This window comes from Plecotus auritus, assembly GCF_963455305.1.
Source record: "Plecotus auritus genome assembly, chromosome: 6".
In the NCBI taxonomy this organism is placed as follows: Eukaryota; Metazoa; Chordata; class Mammalia; order Chiroptera; family Vespertilionidae; genus Plecotus; species Plecotus auritus.
This window is the reverse complement of record NC_137773.1, coordinates 144,343,811-144,359,444: the sequence shown is the minus strand read 5'-3', so window position 1 is coordinate 144,359,444 and position 15,634 is coordinate 144,343,811. Positions and strand designations below refer to the sequence as shown.

The window sequence follows — 15,634 nt, the reverse complement described above, 5'->3', positions numbered from 1 at the left end:
CTGAATTCCCAGAAAGCAAGTCGCTTACCTCTAGGAGAGGAAGGGTTCTGGTGCAGGAATAGTGAAGCTCTGCAGTGTCCATGGCAACCTGTTTCTCAGCAAGAGTCATCCTGCCTGGCTTTTTTGCATGAGTCATACCTCCAGTGTTTTGTTTGTTTCCCTTGGATAAAACTGATTCAAATTTTTATTGGCTCCTGTCAAAGATTAAATAATACCTCCTTGCTTAAACATAGAAAAAAAATCCATGTGTGTAAGCCCCCAGCCTACAAGAAAACAGAACTTATCTTCAGTCTTGACATGTATACAAATCACAGCATGTTTTCTTAGCTGACGCAAAATCTGAAAGAAAATGTAGAGCTGAGTCTTTTTAGATAAATGCTTTATTTTTTTCTCAAAATGTTATTCTAAATACCTACAGTGCCATAGAGCTTTATAAATTTATCCAGTAATGATTCTAGTCTTCTGCCATCATGAAATGTAACTTCGAAAAGTGGATCCCAACAATACCAGAATCCGAGTTGACCTGAGCTCCCCATGCTATAAAGAGGCAGCATTAGGCAGTATTAATAAACCTGATTGAGGGAAAATGAGTGGCCTGCAGAGAGAGGGTCTGAAGTCTGTAAGAGAGGCGAGAGCACCAGTGTCTGACAGATGAAGAATCTGGAAGAAAGGACTGGTGTATTCCTAATGTACCATTATCCGAAAATTTCCCAGGGGGTCTCTATAAAAAACGGACTCATGTTTCAAAAGATGGGAAGAAGCAGGTCTAAGTGCACGAGGGTCTCCAGGGAATGGTTCCATAGCTCAAAACATATGGTGTGGGAGCAAGAAACTTTGAAGGCCCTGTGCTGAGTGAATCTGAGAAGGACTGGGGCCACACTAGACCTGCAGCACCACCTCAATTTGACCCTGCTGTCCCACCACCTCAATTTGACCCTGCTGTCCCCGGATCCTTGTCTGCAACCCACGCTGCTCATTTGCCTTCTCCGTGGAGATACCATGGCCTCAAGGCCTGGGTAGGTGTCGGGCCCAAGGGCCAGATCCTGTCATGAGATGGCCACTCACATCATAACCTCTCAAATGGAAACAGGTGGGAAGCCTCTGCCTTTTCCCTTTTGGTTTTCTTAGGGCACTTTGGCTTCTGCTCTTCTTTAGCTTCTCGGTTCTGGGGCCAGGAAGCAGCCAGGATCTTGGCCGCTTCTGCTTGCGAGCTGGTTCCTTCCTCTTCATCAGAAGAGAGCCCACCTCCTGCTGGGTGGGGAGTTTCTGCTCCACTCTGGAGAGGTGGGGGCAGTACATAGGCCACAGGTCAGTGACCAGATAGACACGAGGAAACACCCTCACGAGGCAGTAAAGCTCCTAGCAACAGGCTGCCTGGAGCTGTATGGCTTGGAGGACAAGGGTACTGCATGGGGCTGGGGAAGAACTAAGGCCTGTCTTCCTGTGTCTTCCTCAGACTGGGGACTCATCCAAGCAGGTACTGATAACTTACAAGCTGAGGGAACACCAAGATGTCTAGGCTGGGCAAGGGGAGTGTACAATCAAATCTAGGATATCATTACTGACTGGTGCTTTGCATGTATTACTTCACTTCTGAACAAAAGTGCCCAGTGCTCTGAGGAGGTACTCCTTGAGCCTGGGCCGGCTGGGGCGGGGAGCTGGATGCAGAGGGTGAGACCACAGTGCTAGGAAGGAACCAGTCAGGCATGAAGCCCAGTGAAGAGGTCATTGATGGGATTTGAGGGAGAAGCATGTGGGGTAGGTGATGTGTGGTCACAGCTGCTCCCAGAGCATTTTTCTGCTGTATCTGACACAGTACTGATCACACCACGTGACTGTGTCGGGCCTGCATGTCAAATCCGCACCTGTGTCCACAGGCTGGCCTGCCACATGGCAGGTGCTGCGTGAGTATTCCTGTCCTGAGGGATGATCGCAGGCACTGAGAGCACCACCAGGCTGAATGGTGGGTCACACGCAGAAGTACAGACCTCGTCTCTTTTGAATGGGCTTAGCACCAGAGCATGCACCTCCTCACTTGTGCAGATAAGAGCGGAAAAGGGGATATTGGGGCAGGGCTGGGGGCCAGAAGAGGCAGCTGAGGCTGACTCCAAGGACACCTTCCCCAACAAGGTAAGCGGACAGGTCTGTGGCATCAAAACATAAAGCTGATTGATCTATGACTTGACATCTAGGCAGAATGCGGGTCAGTGATTCTGAGTACCCCTTTCCACCCCAGGATTGTCTTCTTTATGAAGGCCCCACACTCACCTTGGCCCCATAGCGAAGCTTCAGCCTCTCCCTGATGAGCAGTCCCTTAGCCAGCAGCTTCCAGTTCTCAAGCGCCCGCTTCTCCCTTTTCTGCAGCAAAAAAACGACATAGGTAAGCATAAAATGTTGAGTACTGCTATTTTCAGGAAAAATAAGATGGAACCTGTGAAAACACACACACACACACACACACACACACACTTTAGGTTAAAAAAAAGTTTCTTAACTGTATCAAGTCTCAGTTTTAAGATTGGAATGATTTATAAAAGGCATGACAGGCATAAAAAAAGCCCTTTTTAAAATTATTTTCGACTCCAAAATTTTTAGGGGAGGTTCTCCAGACCTGGACCATAGACAATTCCTTTTAACAGAGGCAGGTATCAGCAGCAGGGAAGTTGTCCCTAGAGCTGAGATCCAGGCAGATAGTAGATTTTGATGTGTAGGAAGGATTGTTTTTTTTCCAGTGCTGGCTCCCTAGGGGGCCTTCCATGGAGTTGGAGCCAGAAAGAGCTTCAGAGTGCATAGACTCTCCTTTATAGTTGCTGTAAGTGAGGCACAGCCCGTCCAGTGTGCTTGCTTTCCCCTGCCATTTTGCTTTCCCATTCCAAGCCCCACCCAGGCCAGCCCTTGCCAGACTGCTCACCTCCCTCTCCTTCTTTTCAATGAGTGCCTGCTCATTTTCCCAGGCAGCCAGGAGCACGTCTTTGTATTCCTCGCAGACTATGTACCCGTCAGTTCTGTGGGGATGCAACAGGGGGTGGACTTTCGCCTTTCCTCCTCCCACTGTGGAGGACAGTAGGCCGCTCCTAAGCTCTGAAGGGTTTCCTGAGTCAGCTGGTCCACAGTCCTGGCCATAGCTGCTAACAGATGCCACTCATGCAGAAGGAAAGCCTGTGGACCTGGCACTGCTTCTTCCGGGCCCTGCCTAAGAGCTGGGATAAGAGCCCCTGCCCACCCACCTACATGCAGGACAGAGGTCACCAACCAGGAAGGACGCTGACCCCATTAGGTCACCTGTGACCACCCCCAGAAAAAAGTGTTTTAATCTAACATTATTAGGGGCTGGTTTCACTGGTTTTGCTGCTTTTCGATAGAAGCTAGAGTAAGAGTCAAAGCGTAAAAGGTAAAGTGTTAGGCTGAATTTGCAAATTCAGAGTAAACCCTGGAAAATCAGAGCCACTGGACCTCTCCCTCCCCCAGTCCCACACCAATTTCCCACTCACTTCACCATGACCTCCCGCCCTCCTTCCAGTTTCTATGGAAGGCCCCTCACGCACATGGGATGGGAGTATCCTTTATGGAAATCAAAGCCGGTGACGGCCGGGACACAGTCGATGCCCAGCTTACGAGCCACGCGGTTCAGGTTGGGCAGATTCAGTTGAACACAGCCAACAGGCATCATGCTGGGCAGGAAGAGGTACACGTTCCCAAATTCATTCCGGGGGACCTGCAGAGGTTGGCATGCCAGGTCTGGCCAGCTGCAGAATGAAGCGGCCTGGTCCTGACCCACTGAGCGCTGCCCTTACCTTGCCGTCCACAGCCACGGGTGGCTGGTATTCCTCTGTCTGCCACTTGCCAAATAGGCCCAGGTCATTTTGGTCCTGTAGCTGGGGCTCAGCAAGGCGGGCTCTCCGGGCCCGGTTGGAATAGCCTTTCACCATCTACACCAGAGGGAACAGCCAGTTTACAACGAAGGCTACTACTTCCTGAGTGCTTACTGTATAGCAGGCCTTGTGTTCAGTGCTTTGCACCTGTTACAAAACAAACAAACCTGGGATGGGTGTGCTTTTTATCCCCTTTAGTACTATTAGCACGAGTACCACCAGCTAACTTCTACAGAGTGCTCACTGTATCAGGCATTGTTCTCAGTGCTCTATGTGTATTTAACATTTTCAGACTGTGATTGATTGTGGGTAACAAACAGCAGACAGCAAAACCACAGATAAGGGGAGGATTACTATACTTTGTTCAATACTTTCATCACTGAAATGGAAATTGGAACTCAGAAATGATGTCACTTAAGATCCCATGGCTGGGTGAATGACAGGGCCAGGATTTAACCCTAGAAAACTAACTGTGCCATGGACTCTGGAAGGCACTGATAGTTTGGGACCCTGAGCACCCTACATTACTGATGTCTAATGGTCAATACCAAAATTTTCACTGGGAAGTGAAGGGGTAAAGGGAGCAGAGAACTGGCAAGGAGGAAAAGATTGTGTAATTTCTACGAGGAGTGGCACAGGCGTGGGCTAAGGATGGGCTATTGGGCCTGGGCTGCTTTTAGTGCAGGGGTTGGCAAACCTTTTCTGTAAAGGGTCACATACAGCCTTTGTTGCATATTCTTTATTTCTCCCTTTTTACAATCCATAAAAAAATGTAAACGCCATTCTGAGACAGGACCTAGGTTGGATGTGATCTGCGAGCTGTGGACTGCTGACTGCTGTTCTAGTGGCCATTTCTGCCAGGGAAACTGGGCACACCATCTCTGTCACCCTGTGGGAACGACAGTCCCTTTCTCAGGAAGCCATTCATCCAATGCTGTTAATTAAGTAAAGATCCAACGAGTATCTATTACAGACACACGGTGACACCAGTCGTTAGGGGCAGAGAAAGGGCAGTCTTTGTTCTTAAGGAGCACAGGCTCCTATGGGGAGACAGAGAAGACTACAATTCAGTGTAAAGAATATAAGGCAGAATGGCGCCCACAGGCAGGACCCCTTGCCCAGCCCTGAGGAGGGAGAGGGTAAGACAAGCTGTTCAGAACAGGCCCCATCTCACTGAGTCTCAAAGGGCAAAAGAGGGACTGGTTAAGTGAAAAAGGACTGAGAGAAAGGTGTTTGGAACCAAAGTATTTGGGACTGCCGAAGTAGTCTGGCATGCAGGAGGAAATGTGGCCAGAGAAGAGGCGAGTATCAGAGTAGCACAGGTTTTGTGCTTCATGAAAGACATGACTCCGAGTAGGGTGAGGGTGGGCTACCCAGGAGGTGTCACATGCAACTCTATGTTTTAGAAAGATCCCATGATGGCGAAATTGACAGTGAACTGAAGAGCTGAAGGTGGCTGTGATCCAAGCAAGAGAAGATAGGGAGCTGGACAGTAGGTTTCAGAACAAAAGGAGGACTTGAGATTTGGGATTATGCTAGAACTGTGCTATTATAATAGCCACGAACATTTGAAATGTAGTAGTCACAACTGAGATGTATTGAAAGTAAAATATTAGATTTCAAAGCCTCACTAAGAAAAAAATGTAAAATATCTCATTAACATTCCAAAACATGTCATGTTGAAATGACAAGATTTCAAATATATTTGAAAATATTTAAGTACTAGAAGCCCGGTGCATGAAATCCTTGCATGGGGGTGGGGGTGTCGGTGGGAGGGTCCCTCAGTTCAGCCTGCACCTTCTCGCAATCCGGGACCGCTGGCTCCTAACCACTGGCCTGCCTGCCTGCCTGATCGCCCCTAACCCCTCTGCCTGCCTGCCTGCTTGATCGTCCCTAACCCCTCTGCCTGCTTGATCACCCCTAACCACTCACCTGCCTGCCTGATCGCTCCTAACCACTTACCTGCTTGCCTGATCACCCCTAACTGCTCCCTTCCTGGCCTGATCACCCCTAACCGCCTCTGCCTCAGCACCCACCCCCCCAGGACCCAGGCTTCCCTCCTCCAGCCGGCCACGGGCACCTGGGACCCGGGCTTCCCTCCCTCTGGCTGGCTGCAGGCACCTGGGACCCAGGCTGGCTTCGCCGTGGCTGACCAGAGGCGCTCAGGACTGGGGGCGACTTCGCCTGGCCTGGCTTTGTCAGGGAGGACGTCGGGAAGACGTCTGGTCTAATTAACATATTACTCTTTTATTAGTATAGATGTTAAAATATTAAAATATTTAAATATGGCTACTAAAAATTTTAAATTTGTGGCTCCCCTTATATTGCAATCAGACAGTGCCATTTTAGAATGAAGAGACTGGTTATTTGATATGGAAACCCTAGCGGTCCATGCAGGCAGCATAATGCACTCAAGCCTGCTTTTGGCAGTGACCCGCTCCCAAGAACTGCAGCTCTTTCCCACCAAATTGAGGTGTCTCCACTCCCTGCCAAGCTCCCTAGTCTCACAACCCAAAGGGCTCCTTTTGGGTTCTGACAAAAAAGAACAAATGTGTCTCTGTGACCGGCTATGTGTCCTGTGACAAGCCTTTGTGGTACTATAGTGAATCCCTATTTCTCGCAGGCAGCTGGCCTGGCTGAGAGCAGGAGCACAGAGGGAGAGAAATGACACTGGAGTGGAGGCAGGGCCTGGATTGTTGTCTGGGCACCCATTTTCCTAACTGTAAGGCCTTGGACAAGTAATTTCTCCCGTTTCCATTTCTCATATGTAAAATGGGCATCATAATGCTAACTCCCATGGCTGTTGAGACTCAGTAGAGAGCATATACATACAAAATGGTAAGTTGCCAAGCGGAAGGACACTGATGACTGGCGTATGTGTCTACATAAAGCAGGGCTTTGGCCGCTTAGAGCAACTCAGTAACAGTTCCAATCTACAAGGCCTTTGAGACACACACACCAGGAGTCTGAGGGCTGCTTTTTGGTGTAGATTTCTTGCACGCTCTGGACAATCCATCTCTTACAAATTCCTCATTAAAGTTAGACATAATTTAAATGCTTTTCTCCTTCTCAAGCTAGGAAAGCAGACCTGGGTTGCTATCCTGGGCATACACTCAGCAGCCCTCAGTCTTCACTCCTTTGCACTCAGCTGTTCCACTCAGTCTTGGTCCTGAGTCTCCCGATGCCCTCCTCGTCTGAAGGGTGCCCACCCAGCTCCGGTTACCTTGTAGGGCACTTCTCCAAGCCTCACCACTCTTCCTTGTTTCAGCCATGTGTCCCTGGAGTGCAGGGTTTGCACGCAATCCCTGCCGGAGCCAACAGAGGGAGACAAAGGAGAAACTCAGTTCACACCCTGATGGAGCACAGTATGGAGAGGAACCCTGAGGACCCGGGTGTTCATATGACCTCCCAGGAGGAAGAGCACAGCCTGTGTACTCTTCTCGGGCTCTGCTCTTGAGAAAGCCAGGGGACCTGCCTCAGGCAAAGAGTAAACTTGGACTTCCCATCTTAGTGGGTGTGTGAGTTCACTTACAAACCCTAAACAGAATTACACTTCTGTCTTAGGCTTCATGCGGTACCATCTCCTCTCCTCCCATAATGAGAGTCCCTTTGCAGCCTATAGGGGAGAGGCAAAAGTCACAGCACTGAAGGCACATTTCCTCACCACTGAGCACATGTCTGCCCAGGATCTGGTCTGCTGCCAATACCAGAGGGACAAGTGTCCAGGGAAGGGGTGGTGAACCCAAAAGACTACATGGAAATTATAATTGCGTTAATAAATAACCATGGAATTAAGACTTATGCACGTGGAACGGTCAAATAATTCCTGGCGGCCTGTGTTTATGGGGAGAGATCCTCTGGCTTCACTCTCCTTCCAGAGCTAAGAGCTATCCCCCAGCCTTGCAATTCTACTTTCCAACACAGACCCTGAACTGAGGGTCCAGGGTGACTCCCTGCAGGACTGACATGCAGGAAGTGGTCCCCAGTCAGAGGACTCAAACCATCTCCTCATGAAGTTTCCCTGTATCTCCTTCTTTTCTCTCTCTTTTCACATTTCTTAAGAACATCTATTTTTTGGTCTTGTATTTTAATAATTTAAAAAATCTTTCTTTTGTGTTCTTTCTACTGTCATTTCTTAAAAGCTCTGCTTCTACTTTTATTTTTCTTCACCTTTTATTTATATTAAATATTTTCCTGTTTTAATTTTGTATATATTTTACATTCATTTCCCACTCATTCTCCCTTCACTTCTTCTTCAGTATTTCTACTGTGGTAAAACATACATAACATAAAAATGTACTATTTTTGCCATTTTTAAAGTGTATGGTTCAGTAGCATTAAGTACATTCACATTGTTGTCAACCATCACCACTAACCATCTTCAGAACTTTTCATCTTCCAAAACAGAAGCTTTGTACACATTAAAATATCCAAGTACTTTAACTTTCATTACCAAATCATTTATTTCCTTTTGTATATTTTTAATTGATATTTGAGGGGTGTGTTTATATTGCTCTATATAATCCTTACTTGTCCTATTTTTATTTCCCCCTATAACTTTTTCCCTCCTGTTTATCTTTTATTCCATGTTGTTTTAATTTCCAATCTTTAATCTCTTCTACCCATCCCCACACACAATAGCACATGCACACACTATAAAACTCATCCTGTCTGATAAATGATATTATCAGCCCCTTGCCCCAGGAGGCTGATAATCCCAGGCCATCAGGAAGCCCACTAGGCCACCAGACGTACCTGGAGTAGACAGCTTCTCCACGACAATACCCAATGATGGCGGCTGTCTCAGGATAGATGGCCTCGTATTTCAGGAGATGCCTCTTCAGGGCGTACAGAGGGTGGTTCTTATATGTGCCAATGACAGTGGGCAAAGGCTGGTCCAGGTGCTTTGCCTGAAACTGCAAAGGCCAGAGAGATAATGCTGAGCATGTGGTTTAGAAGAGGAAGTGAGGTCTGATATGGGCAATCCTCAGACCAACTTGTTTACAGACTGCGAAGCAGGTTTCATGAGCACCAATGATTGTAACATTGCCTTTGTAGCTCTGTTGTTAAGGAGGTTTCAGATAAATCAAAAGCTATTAAGAACCAAGTAATTCTGTGGCTTATAGCAACTTTGTAAAGTCATCTAACTGTTCCTCAGTGAGTCCTAGCAGATGAGTGTCCACTCTACTAAGGAGTTCCAAGGAACAAAAACAGTTTTCTTTAGGAAAGAGGTCTTATCTCCAAGTGGCATCACTATTCTGCAATGTGGGTTTCCTTGACTGCTCACAGGAAATAAAAATGAGTTGTTCACACCTTGTGACTTTTTTTAGTCTACTATAATACATGTTCTTTTAGCACTTCTATAAGGAATCTGATTTTTCTGTTTTTAATACATTTTTATTGATTCAGAGAGGAAGGAAGAAGGAGAGAGAGATAGAAACATCAATGATGAGAGAGAATCACTGATTGGCTACCTCCTGCACGCTCCCCACACTGGGGATTGAGCCTGCAACTCAGGTATGTGCCCTTGACCAGAATTGAACCTGGGATCCTTTAGTCTGCAGGCTGACGCTCTATCCACTGAGCCAAACCGGCTAGGGCAGGAATTTGATTTTTCAGTGGACAATGCCACTGCTGTAATTCACATCTGATTCACCAAGGTTTCGTGGGTAGTTCCTTAGCAGTTCTTGAAAACTCCCAAATATATTAGTGAGGACGGGCAATAAGGAGTAGCCAGGAGTAGGATAGACTCTCCACATGTTTAGCTTCCAGTACAGACTTCATTAGGTTAGTCACAATGCCATCTGCACAATTCCCATCTACTATGACATTTTTCAGTAAAATGAACCAGAACACCCCCAGAGGAAACTCTCAATGCAGGATGAACTGTACGATACAGAGAATGCTAAATAAGCCCATGGTTCACCCATCTGAGGAACTGGGAACAATTCGCCAGCAAATCTGGGCACGTTCCCATGTGGAAATGCTGAGCTCCACTCAATGCCACCACTGCTGTGCATAGGAGCTCAGGCCTCCTCCTAAAACCAAGCGACACACCAGGTCCTTTCAGTCTAGAAGTCAGCTTCCCAGTGTGCCTTCTCAACAGACTGAAGGTATTCCTCATCCTGAGTCCCCTCCTTCCCAGGAGATGAGTGTTCTAGATCCATGGAGGGTTGTGTATGTGTTTTGTGAGTGGGTACGGCCTGAAAAGGAGGGCAGTAATCATATTAATGAGTTTTTTCTTCTTTCCCTCAGTATGACTTGCATAAATTATTTTAAAACTCCAAAATAACTGGGCAATAACTACAAGTATACAGGCTTCAAAGCCAGATAGATCTGGGTTCAAATGCCAAGTCAGTCAGTCAATCGCTTCAATCCTAAATTCTTAACTGGTAAAAAAAAAAAAAAAGGCAGTAATAGTCCCAGCTTTATAGAATTATGATAACTAATGAGATAAACCCTAAAAATACCCAACATAGGGCTGGGCATACAAAAGTGCTCAAACATGGGAATAATTTTAATAACTTGATTGAGTCTTTGAGCCCGTGGCAGCCGAGGCCTTACCTCCAAGTCTTCTTTCTTTTCCCTTTCCACCAATGGGCTCTGGTAGGGTCTCAGGGTTTCAGCCCACCACTTGGCATCAACCCGGCACTTGCGGGTCGCTGTCATCCAGGCTGGGTCATACCTCTGGGTAACATCCCGGACCCAACCATCATTGTCAAAGCCCACAACGTAGGCCATGGGCTTGGTGGCGTATCTGTAACATGTCACAGCCTGGCCCACCACACCATGCACACAGTCCACACACACCCATTTTTCCTCCCGCTCACAGAACACCTCTAGCCACTGGTCCACACCAGCTGTTTTCCCTTTTTCTGTCCCCTCACCATCACTGGACATTTTCTTGCCTCTCTTATTCTTACTGCTTGAAGAGCTTGTGGATGCTGCTGGAGAGTCAGGATGCTTAGGGTGGCTCCCATGTCGGGTCCTGGAGTCACTTTTGGACCCTGCCTTTGTCCTCTGAGGGGCCGGGGCCCTCCTCTGCCTCGAAGGACCAGGCTCAGAATCCTCATCAGATGGATGATGGGCTTCCCCACTGGAGAGCTCGAAGTCAGAGCCACTGTTGGTCTCGTCACTCCCACTCTCCTCTTTGTAAGACACCCTAGAGGCCACCCGTCGCTTCCGGCCATGCAATTGTCTCTGGGTTTCCTCCTGCTCTTCCACCTTGCCCTCTTCTCCCCCACTGGAGGAGGGCTCTCTCCATTTCTTCCCCACGGCAGCTGCCTTACTCTTCCCTTTGGCACTTGGACTGTTGGTGCCTTTAGAAGAAGTGCCCGCTTTTCTGGTTCCTCTGCCGGTCTTTGGTTTGGTTTGATTTTCTGAGACTTGGCTGGAAGTCTCTGAGGAGCCTTCAGGACCCTCTGTGGATCTATCTTTAGGCTTCTTTCCCTTAAACAAAACAGAAATTTTCTTTTTTGCCAATGATAAGATAGAGACCCTGTAATCTGACCATTAAAAACAGTCTAATGACCAATTTTTAAAAAGTATGATAATTTCTCACTTCTCCCTGACCAACTACCCTTTTCTCTGGAAGCCCCAAGAACCTCACCTTGGCTACTGATAACTTCAGAGGAACTGGCTGTAGAGACAATACGAGTCGGGTTGGGAGCTGCAGGGCCCGGAGCATCAGTAAAAATATCTGTAATAAAAAAGGATAACACATTTATCCTCAGAAAGGATTAAGGGTTTAATTAATTAAATGTTGTTGTGGTGGTGCTCATTTATAATAGGGAAAAGTTAGAAATAACCAAAGAGTCTGGAACCCACAACACTATTAAAAACGATGTAACAGAGATCTATATTTGTAGAAAAAACAGGAAAATGTTCACCATATAGTAAAGAAAAAGAGAAGTTTGTGTTTAAATATATAATGCTAATTTCTCTAAGAATAAATTATACACAAATATAAACATATATGCATATTTGAAAAAGGATCTACCTCTGTATATATTGGGTTATGGCTGTTTATATGTGGTGTTTTTTTTTTTTTTCAGCTTACCTTTTATATGAAATATCCAGAATATATATATCATTAGACAGAATGCACATTGGTGGTTGCCAGGTGTATGAGGAGGTGGGAGGAGGTAGAAGAAGGAATAACTGTTTAATGGGTACAGGATTTCCTTTTGGATAACAAAAATGTTTTGGAAACCGAGATGGTTGTCAAACAAAACTCTAAATACACTAAACATCACTAAATTGTTCATCTTTAAAAAAACCCCACTATATTTTTTTGCTTTAAAAACACCCTCACAAACAAAACCAGTATACTAGTATATGTACACAAATACACAGGAACAAAGTTTGGGAGGACAATACTAAAATATTAATGTTTTCCTCTGGATGGTGGTATTACAGCATAATTACTGGCCATGCCAGGTATCTCAGACTTTACCAAGCCAAGTCAGAAGAGAGGTAAAGATGACAGGCACTTAGCCTGTAAGATTCAAAAAGTCTGGTCAATTTCCCTAAACAAACAGGGAATTTGAGGCTCAGGCACAAGTGTTATGTATTCACAGGAATCTTCCAGGGATTAAACCAAATACCTAGCTCTGTTTTTGTTTTATTCAGACAGAGCCCTACCTGAGGGTATTTTCAAGCCTGTCTACACATAAGACTCTTCACCAGGACTCCTTTTGGTAGATATAACTCTCCTCACTGCATGGCTGCCTGCCAATGCCATCACCCAAATTGGAAGGCATGGAAACACTTTCTTAAGGATTTCACAGCCAATTTTAAACATTTCCTTGGAACTTCTGAACACAATTTCTAAATAGTTAAAGGAAACAATTCTAGGGCACCTGACCAAAAATCCACAAACGAGGACACCAAGTAATAGAAAGAGTGTAGGCCTTCAACTCACACGCTGGTCCCAATCCTGATTCCAATGCTTGTCAACTGAGTGACCCTAAGAAAGTTACTTAGCCTATTTGAGCTGCAGTACCTAGTTTTACTTTATATCTGGCACATGACTGCCATCGTCATTTGCTACAGTAATAAAATTAGTGCTGCCAGGAAGCATCACTCACATGGACCAATTCTTCATCATCTCGTGCAGAGTAAATCGCAAATCTCCTTTCCAACGTAGTTTGCAGGCCGTCTTGCTCACTGATTGAAAGGTCAGAGTTAACTGTAAATGTTCCAATGAACCTGGAGAGAAGCCGGGCATTCCCTTGTGTGAGAAGTCAGAGCAAAGAGGAACTCTGTTCTTTATAGACAAGAAAATCGGAAGGGGCAGTCTGAGAAGGAAATTGTGAGCCCTGCCTGCTTTTGTTCTACTTTCCCCACCTGTTTGGGTAACTCTTACTCATCATTAAAGACTCAATTCAGACTTTACCTTGCTCTGGAGCCTTACCAGTGCCCCCAGCTGAGATAAGTGCCCTGGCTCTGTGTCCGCATTGCCAAGCACACTGCTTTCAGAGCAATGGTCACACTAATTACCTGGGGGTATATTTATCACCCAGACTCACCTGGGAGCTCTTCCGGGACAGAGATCATGACTGACAATTCTCTGACTTTAATGCTGTGCCCACTGCCTGGCTTACAGGATCACCTCAGGGGATATCTGTGTTAAGTGACTGTTCCCAACCTCTGAGAGACACACAAATCCTACACTAAGGCTGTGCAGCACAGGCCAGAGGGCCATACCATTTCACCAGGTTTGACAGGTAGCAGATGTCCACGTCTTGCGGAGGCACTTTGGTAAAGTGAATCGGGATGATGGAGAGGCTAATAGCCTGAAGATCGAGCTGGTTACAGATGTGATTTCGATAGAAGCCATTTGCTAACAGACACAGAAGGTGAACCTGGAGAGAAAGAGAAAAAGGAATACATGAAAGAAAAGCTGAACATTAGAGGGGGATTTTTGCTGCTGAATTAAAAGACATTTTGTAGGCAGGATGTATTTGTTGATATTTCTGTTTTGAAAAATATGCTTTTATTGATTTCAGAGACAAGGTAGGGGGAGAGAAACATCCCATTTCCCAAGATTTTGCTCTTTTTTAATATTAAAAAAAAGCTTTTATTGGGAGAAAATGAGTTTTATTTGTTTTTTAGCAATGGCGTCATTGTGGGTAAGAACAACAGGGGCATGGGAATCAAATTCCTTTGGGGGAGGCTCAAGCTGCCAGAATCCCTTGTCCCTCCCCACTTTTGGGCACTTGGGGGGGAGCGGGGGAGGGAAGGGAAAGGGCAGGGCATGATTGATAAAGCTGAAGAGTCACAAAAGGCATTGGTGGGCTATAGTGGGGCCGTGGGAGGAAGGACGTGGGCCAGGGGCTCTTTGGCATTCAGGCCTGGCCTCTAGTCCTTTCCCTTCCCTTTCTTGGCTTTGGCCTTGGCGGTACAGGGCTTGGTTACGCGGATGATCTCCTGGCACTGGGCATTGTACTGCGCCTTCTTCAGGGTGCCTTGGCGGGCTTTGGTGCCTGAGCTCCCATCACACGACCCCCAACTCTCAAACTTGTACTTGCAGTCGGCTCCAAACTCCTTCCAGTTGCATGGCACGCTGCACCGGATGCGCTGAGTCTGGGCCCCGCAGTCCTTGCTGCTAGGGGTGCAGGGCCCTCAGGTCCACTCAGCGCATTCGCTCCCCGGGCCACCCTTCTTCACTTTGTCTTTCTTTTTGGCCACCACGAAGATGAGCGCCAGCAGGGTGAGGAAGGCGAGGAGGAGGAAGCCTCGGTGCTCCATCTTGCTTGCTGCCCGTGATGCTTCGCTCCCTCCAGCGCTGGCCCATCCGCTCCCTAAGATTTTGCTTTTCAACCCCTCTTCTTCTAACTACTCAAAAGAATCTCAAATCTCAAAGCTCCAAAATACAAACTTTTTTCTTCTTCTAAGAGGCCTTGTCTTTTATTTTTTATTTTTTAAATATATTTTTATTGATTTCAGAGAGGAAGGAAGAGGGAGACAGACAGAAACATCAATGATGAGAGAGTATCATTGATTGGCTACCTCCTGCATGCCCCCTACTGGGAACTGAGCCCGCAACCCAGGCATGTGCCCTTGACGGGAATCGAACCCAGGACCCTTCAGTCCCTAGGTCGACACTCCATCCACTGAGCCAAACCAGCTAGGGCAGAGGCCTTGTCTTTTAGATATATACTGAAGGAATTATGGAGGAGATGCTACAATGTTTGGAGTTTGCTCAGGAGGGAAAATGGATGGAGGGAAAGAATAGCAAGACTGCTCACGGGCTTGTAACTGTCAAAGCTGGTGGATAGCATGGGCTCACTGTACTGTTGTCTGCATTTCCATGTGTGCTTGAACGCAATCTCCTCCACTTTAGACCCCACACCTGTCCCATATCTGACCTCCAACCCCACCCTTCCTCAACCTACTGAAGTGATCATGTGACTGTCTTTCCTTTCTCTCACAGCTTTGCATCATTTTCACTTCAAAATCGGTCTTCCTTCCTTCCCACTTACAGCCTCCCTATTTCAATTAATGGCACTGCCCTTCTTCCCTCACATCAGCTTCAAATCTCCAACACCAAGAGGTAAAAGAAACAGAGCTATCTTATTTATTTCCCAAGGCCACTGTGAGGTGGGCCTCACTCCAGTTCCTGTAATTCAAAGATGTGGGCAAATTGGTTGTCCTACCATTCCCTCCATAACTCAGAGACAGCAATCTTTCCAGACTCTGTCCACTCCCATCTCAACGTACTGTCTTTTCTCTTAGACACAGCTCCAGTCCTTTCTCCT

At 46.7% G+C, this 15,634-nt stretch overlaps 1 protein-coding gene and 1 pseudogene across 4 annotated transcripts in view; both read right to left on the bottom strand.

Moving 5' to 3' along the window:
- Nucleotides 1–368: 368 nt before the first annotated feature.
- The window catches only part of XPC (XPC complex subunit, DNA damage recognition and repair factor), a 27,700-nt gene continuing 12,434 nt past the window's right edge, over nucleotides 369–15,634 (bottom strand). The window contains exons 6-16 of one of the 3 annotated variants that reach the window (XM_080672373.1): nucleotides 13,581–13,738; nucleotides 12,962–13,082; nucleotides 11,482–11,571; nucleotides 10,437–11,321; nucleotides 8,628–8,788; nucleotides 7,096–7,177; nucleotides 3,795–3,929; nucleotides 3,546–3,715; nucleotides 2,912–3,005; nucleotides 2,269–2,358; nucleotides 369–1,276 (exon numbers count right to left, since the gene is read on the bottom strand). In XM_080672373.1, the coding sequence (XP_080528499.1) occupies nucleotides 1,067–1,276; nucleotides 2,269–2,358; nucleotides 2,912–3,005; nucleotides 3,546–3,715; nucleotides 3,795–3,929; nucleotides 7,096–7,177; nucleotides 8,628–8,788; nucleotides 10,437–11,321; nucleotides 11,482–11,571; nucleotides 12,962–13,082; nucleotides 13,581–13,738 (2,196 nt within the window). In that variant the 3' untranslated portion in view covers nucleotides 369–1,066. The remainder of the gene's footprint in view (nucleotides 1,277–2,268; nucleotides 2,359–2,911; nucleotides 3,006–3,545; nucleotides 3,716–3,794; nucleotides 3,930–7,095; nucleotides 7,178–8,627; nucleotides 8,789–10,436; nucleotides 11,322–11,481; nucleotides 11,572–12,961; nucleotides 13,083–13,580; nucleotides 13,739–15,634) is intronic. The other 2 variants (XM_080672374.1, XR_013960820.1) reach the window with 2 other exon arrangements.
- LOC308250096 (midkine-like) lies at nucleotides 14,235–14,624 on the bottom strand (annotated as a pseudogene). The gene has a single exon. The product of its transcript is annotated as a midkine-like (transcript).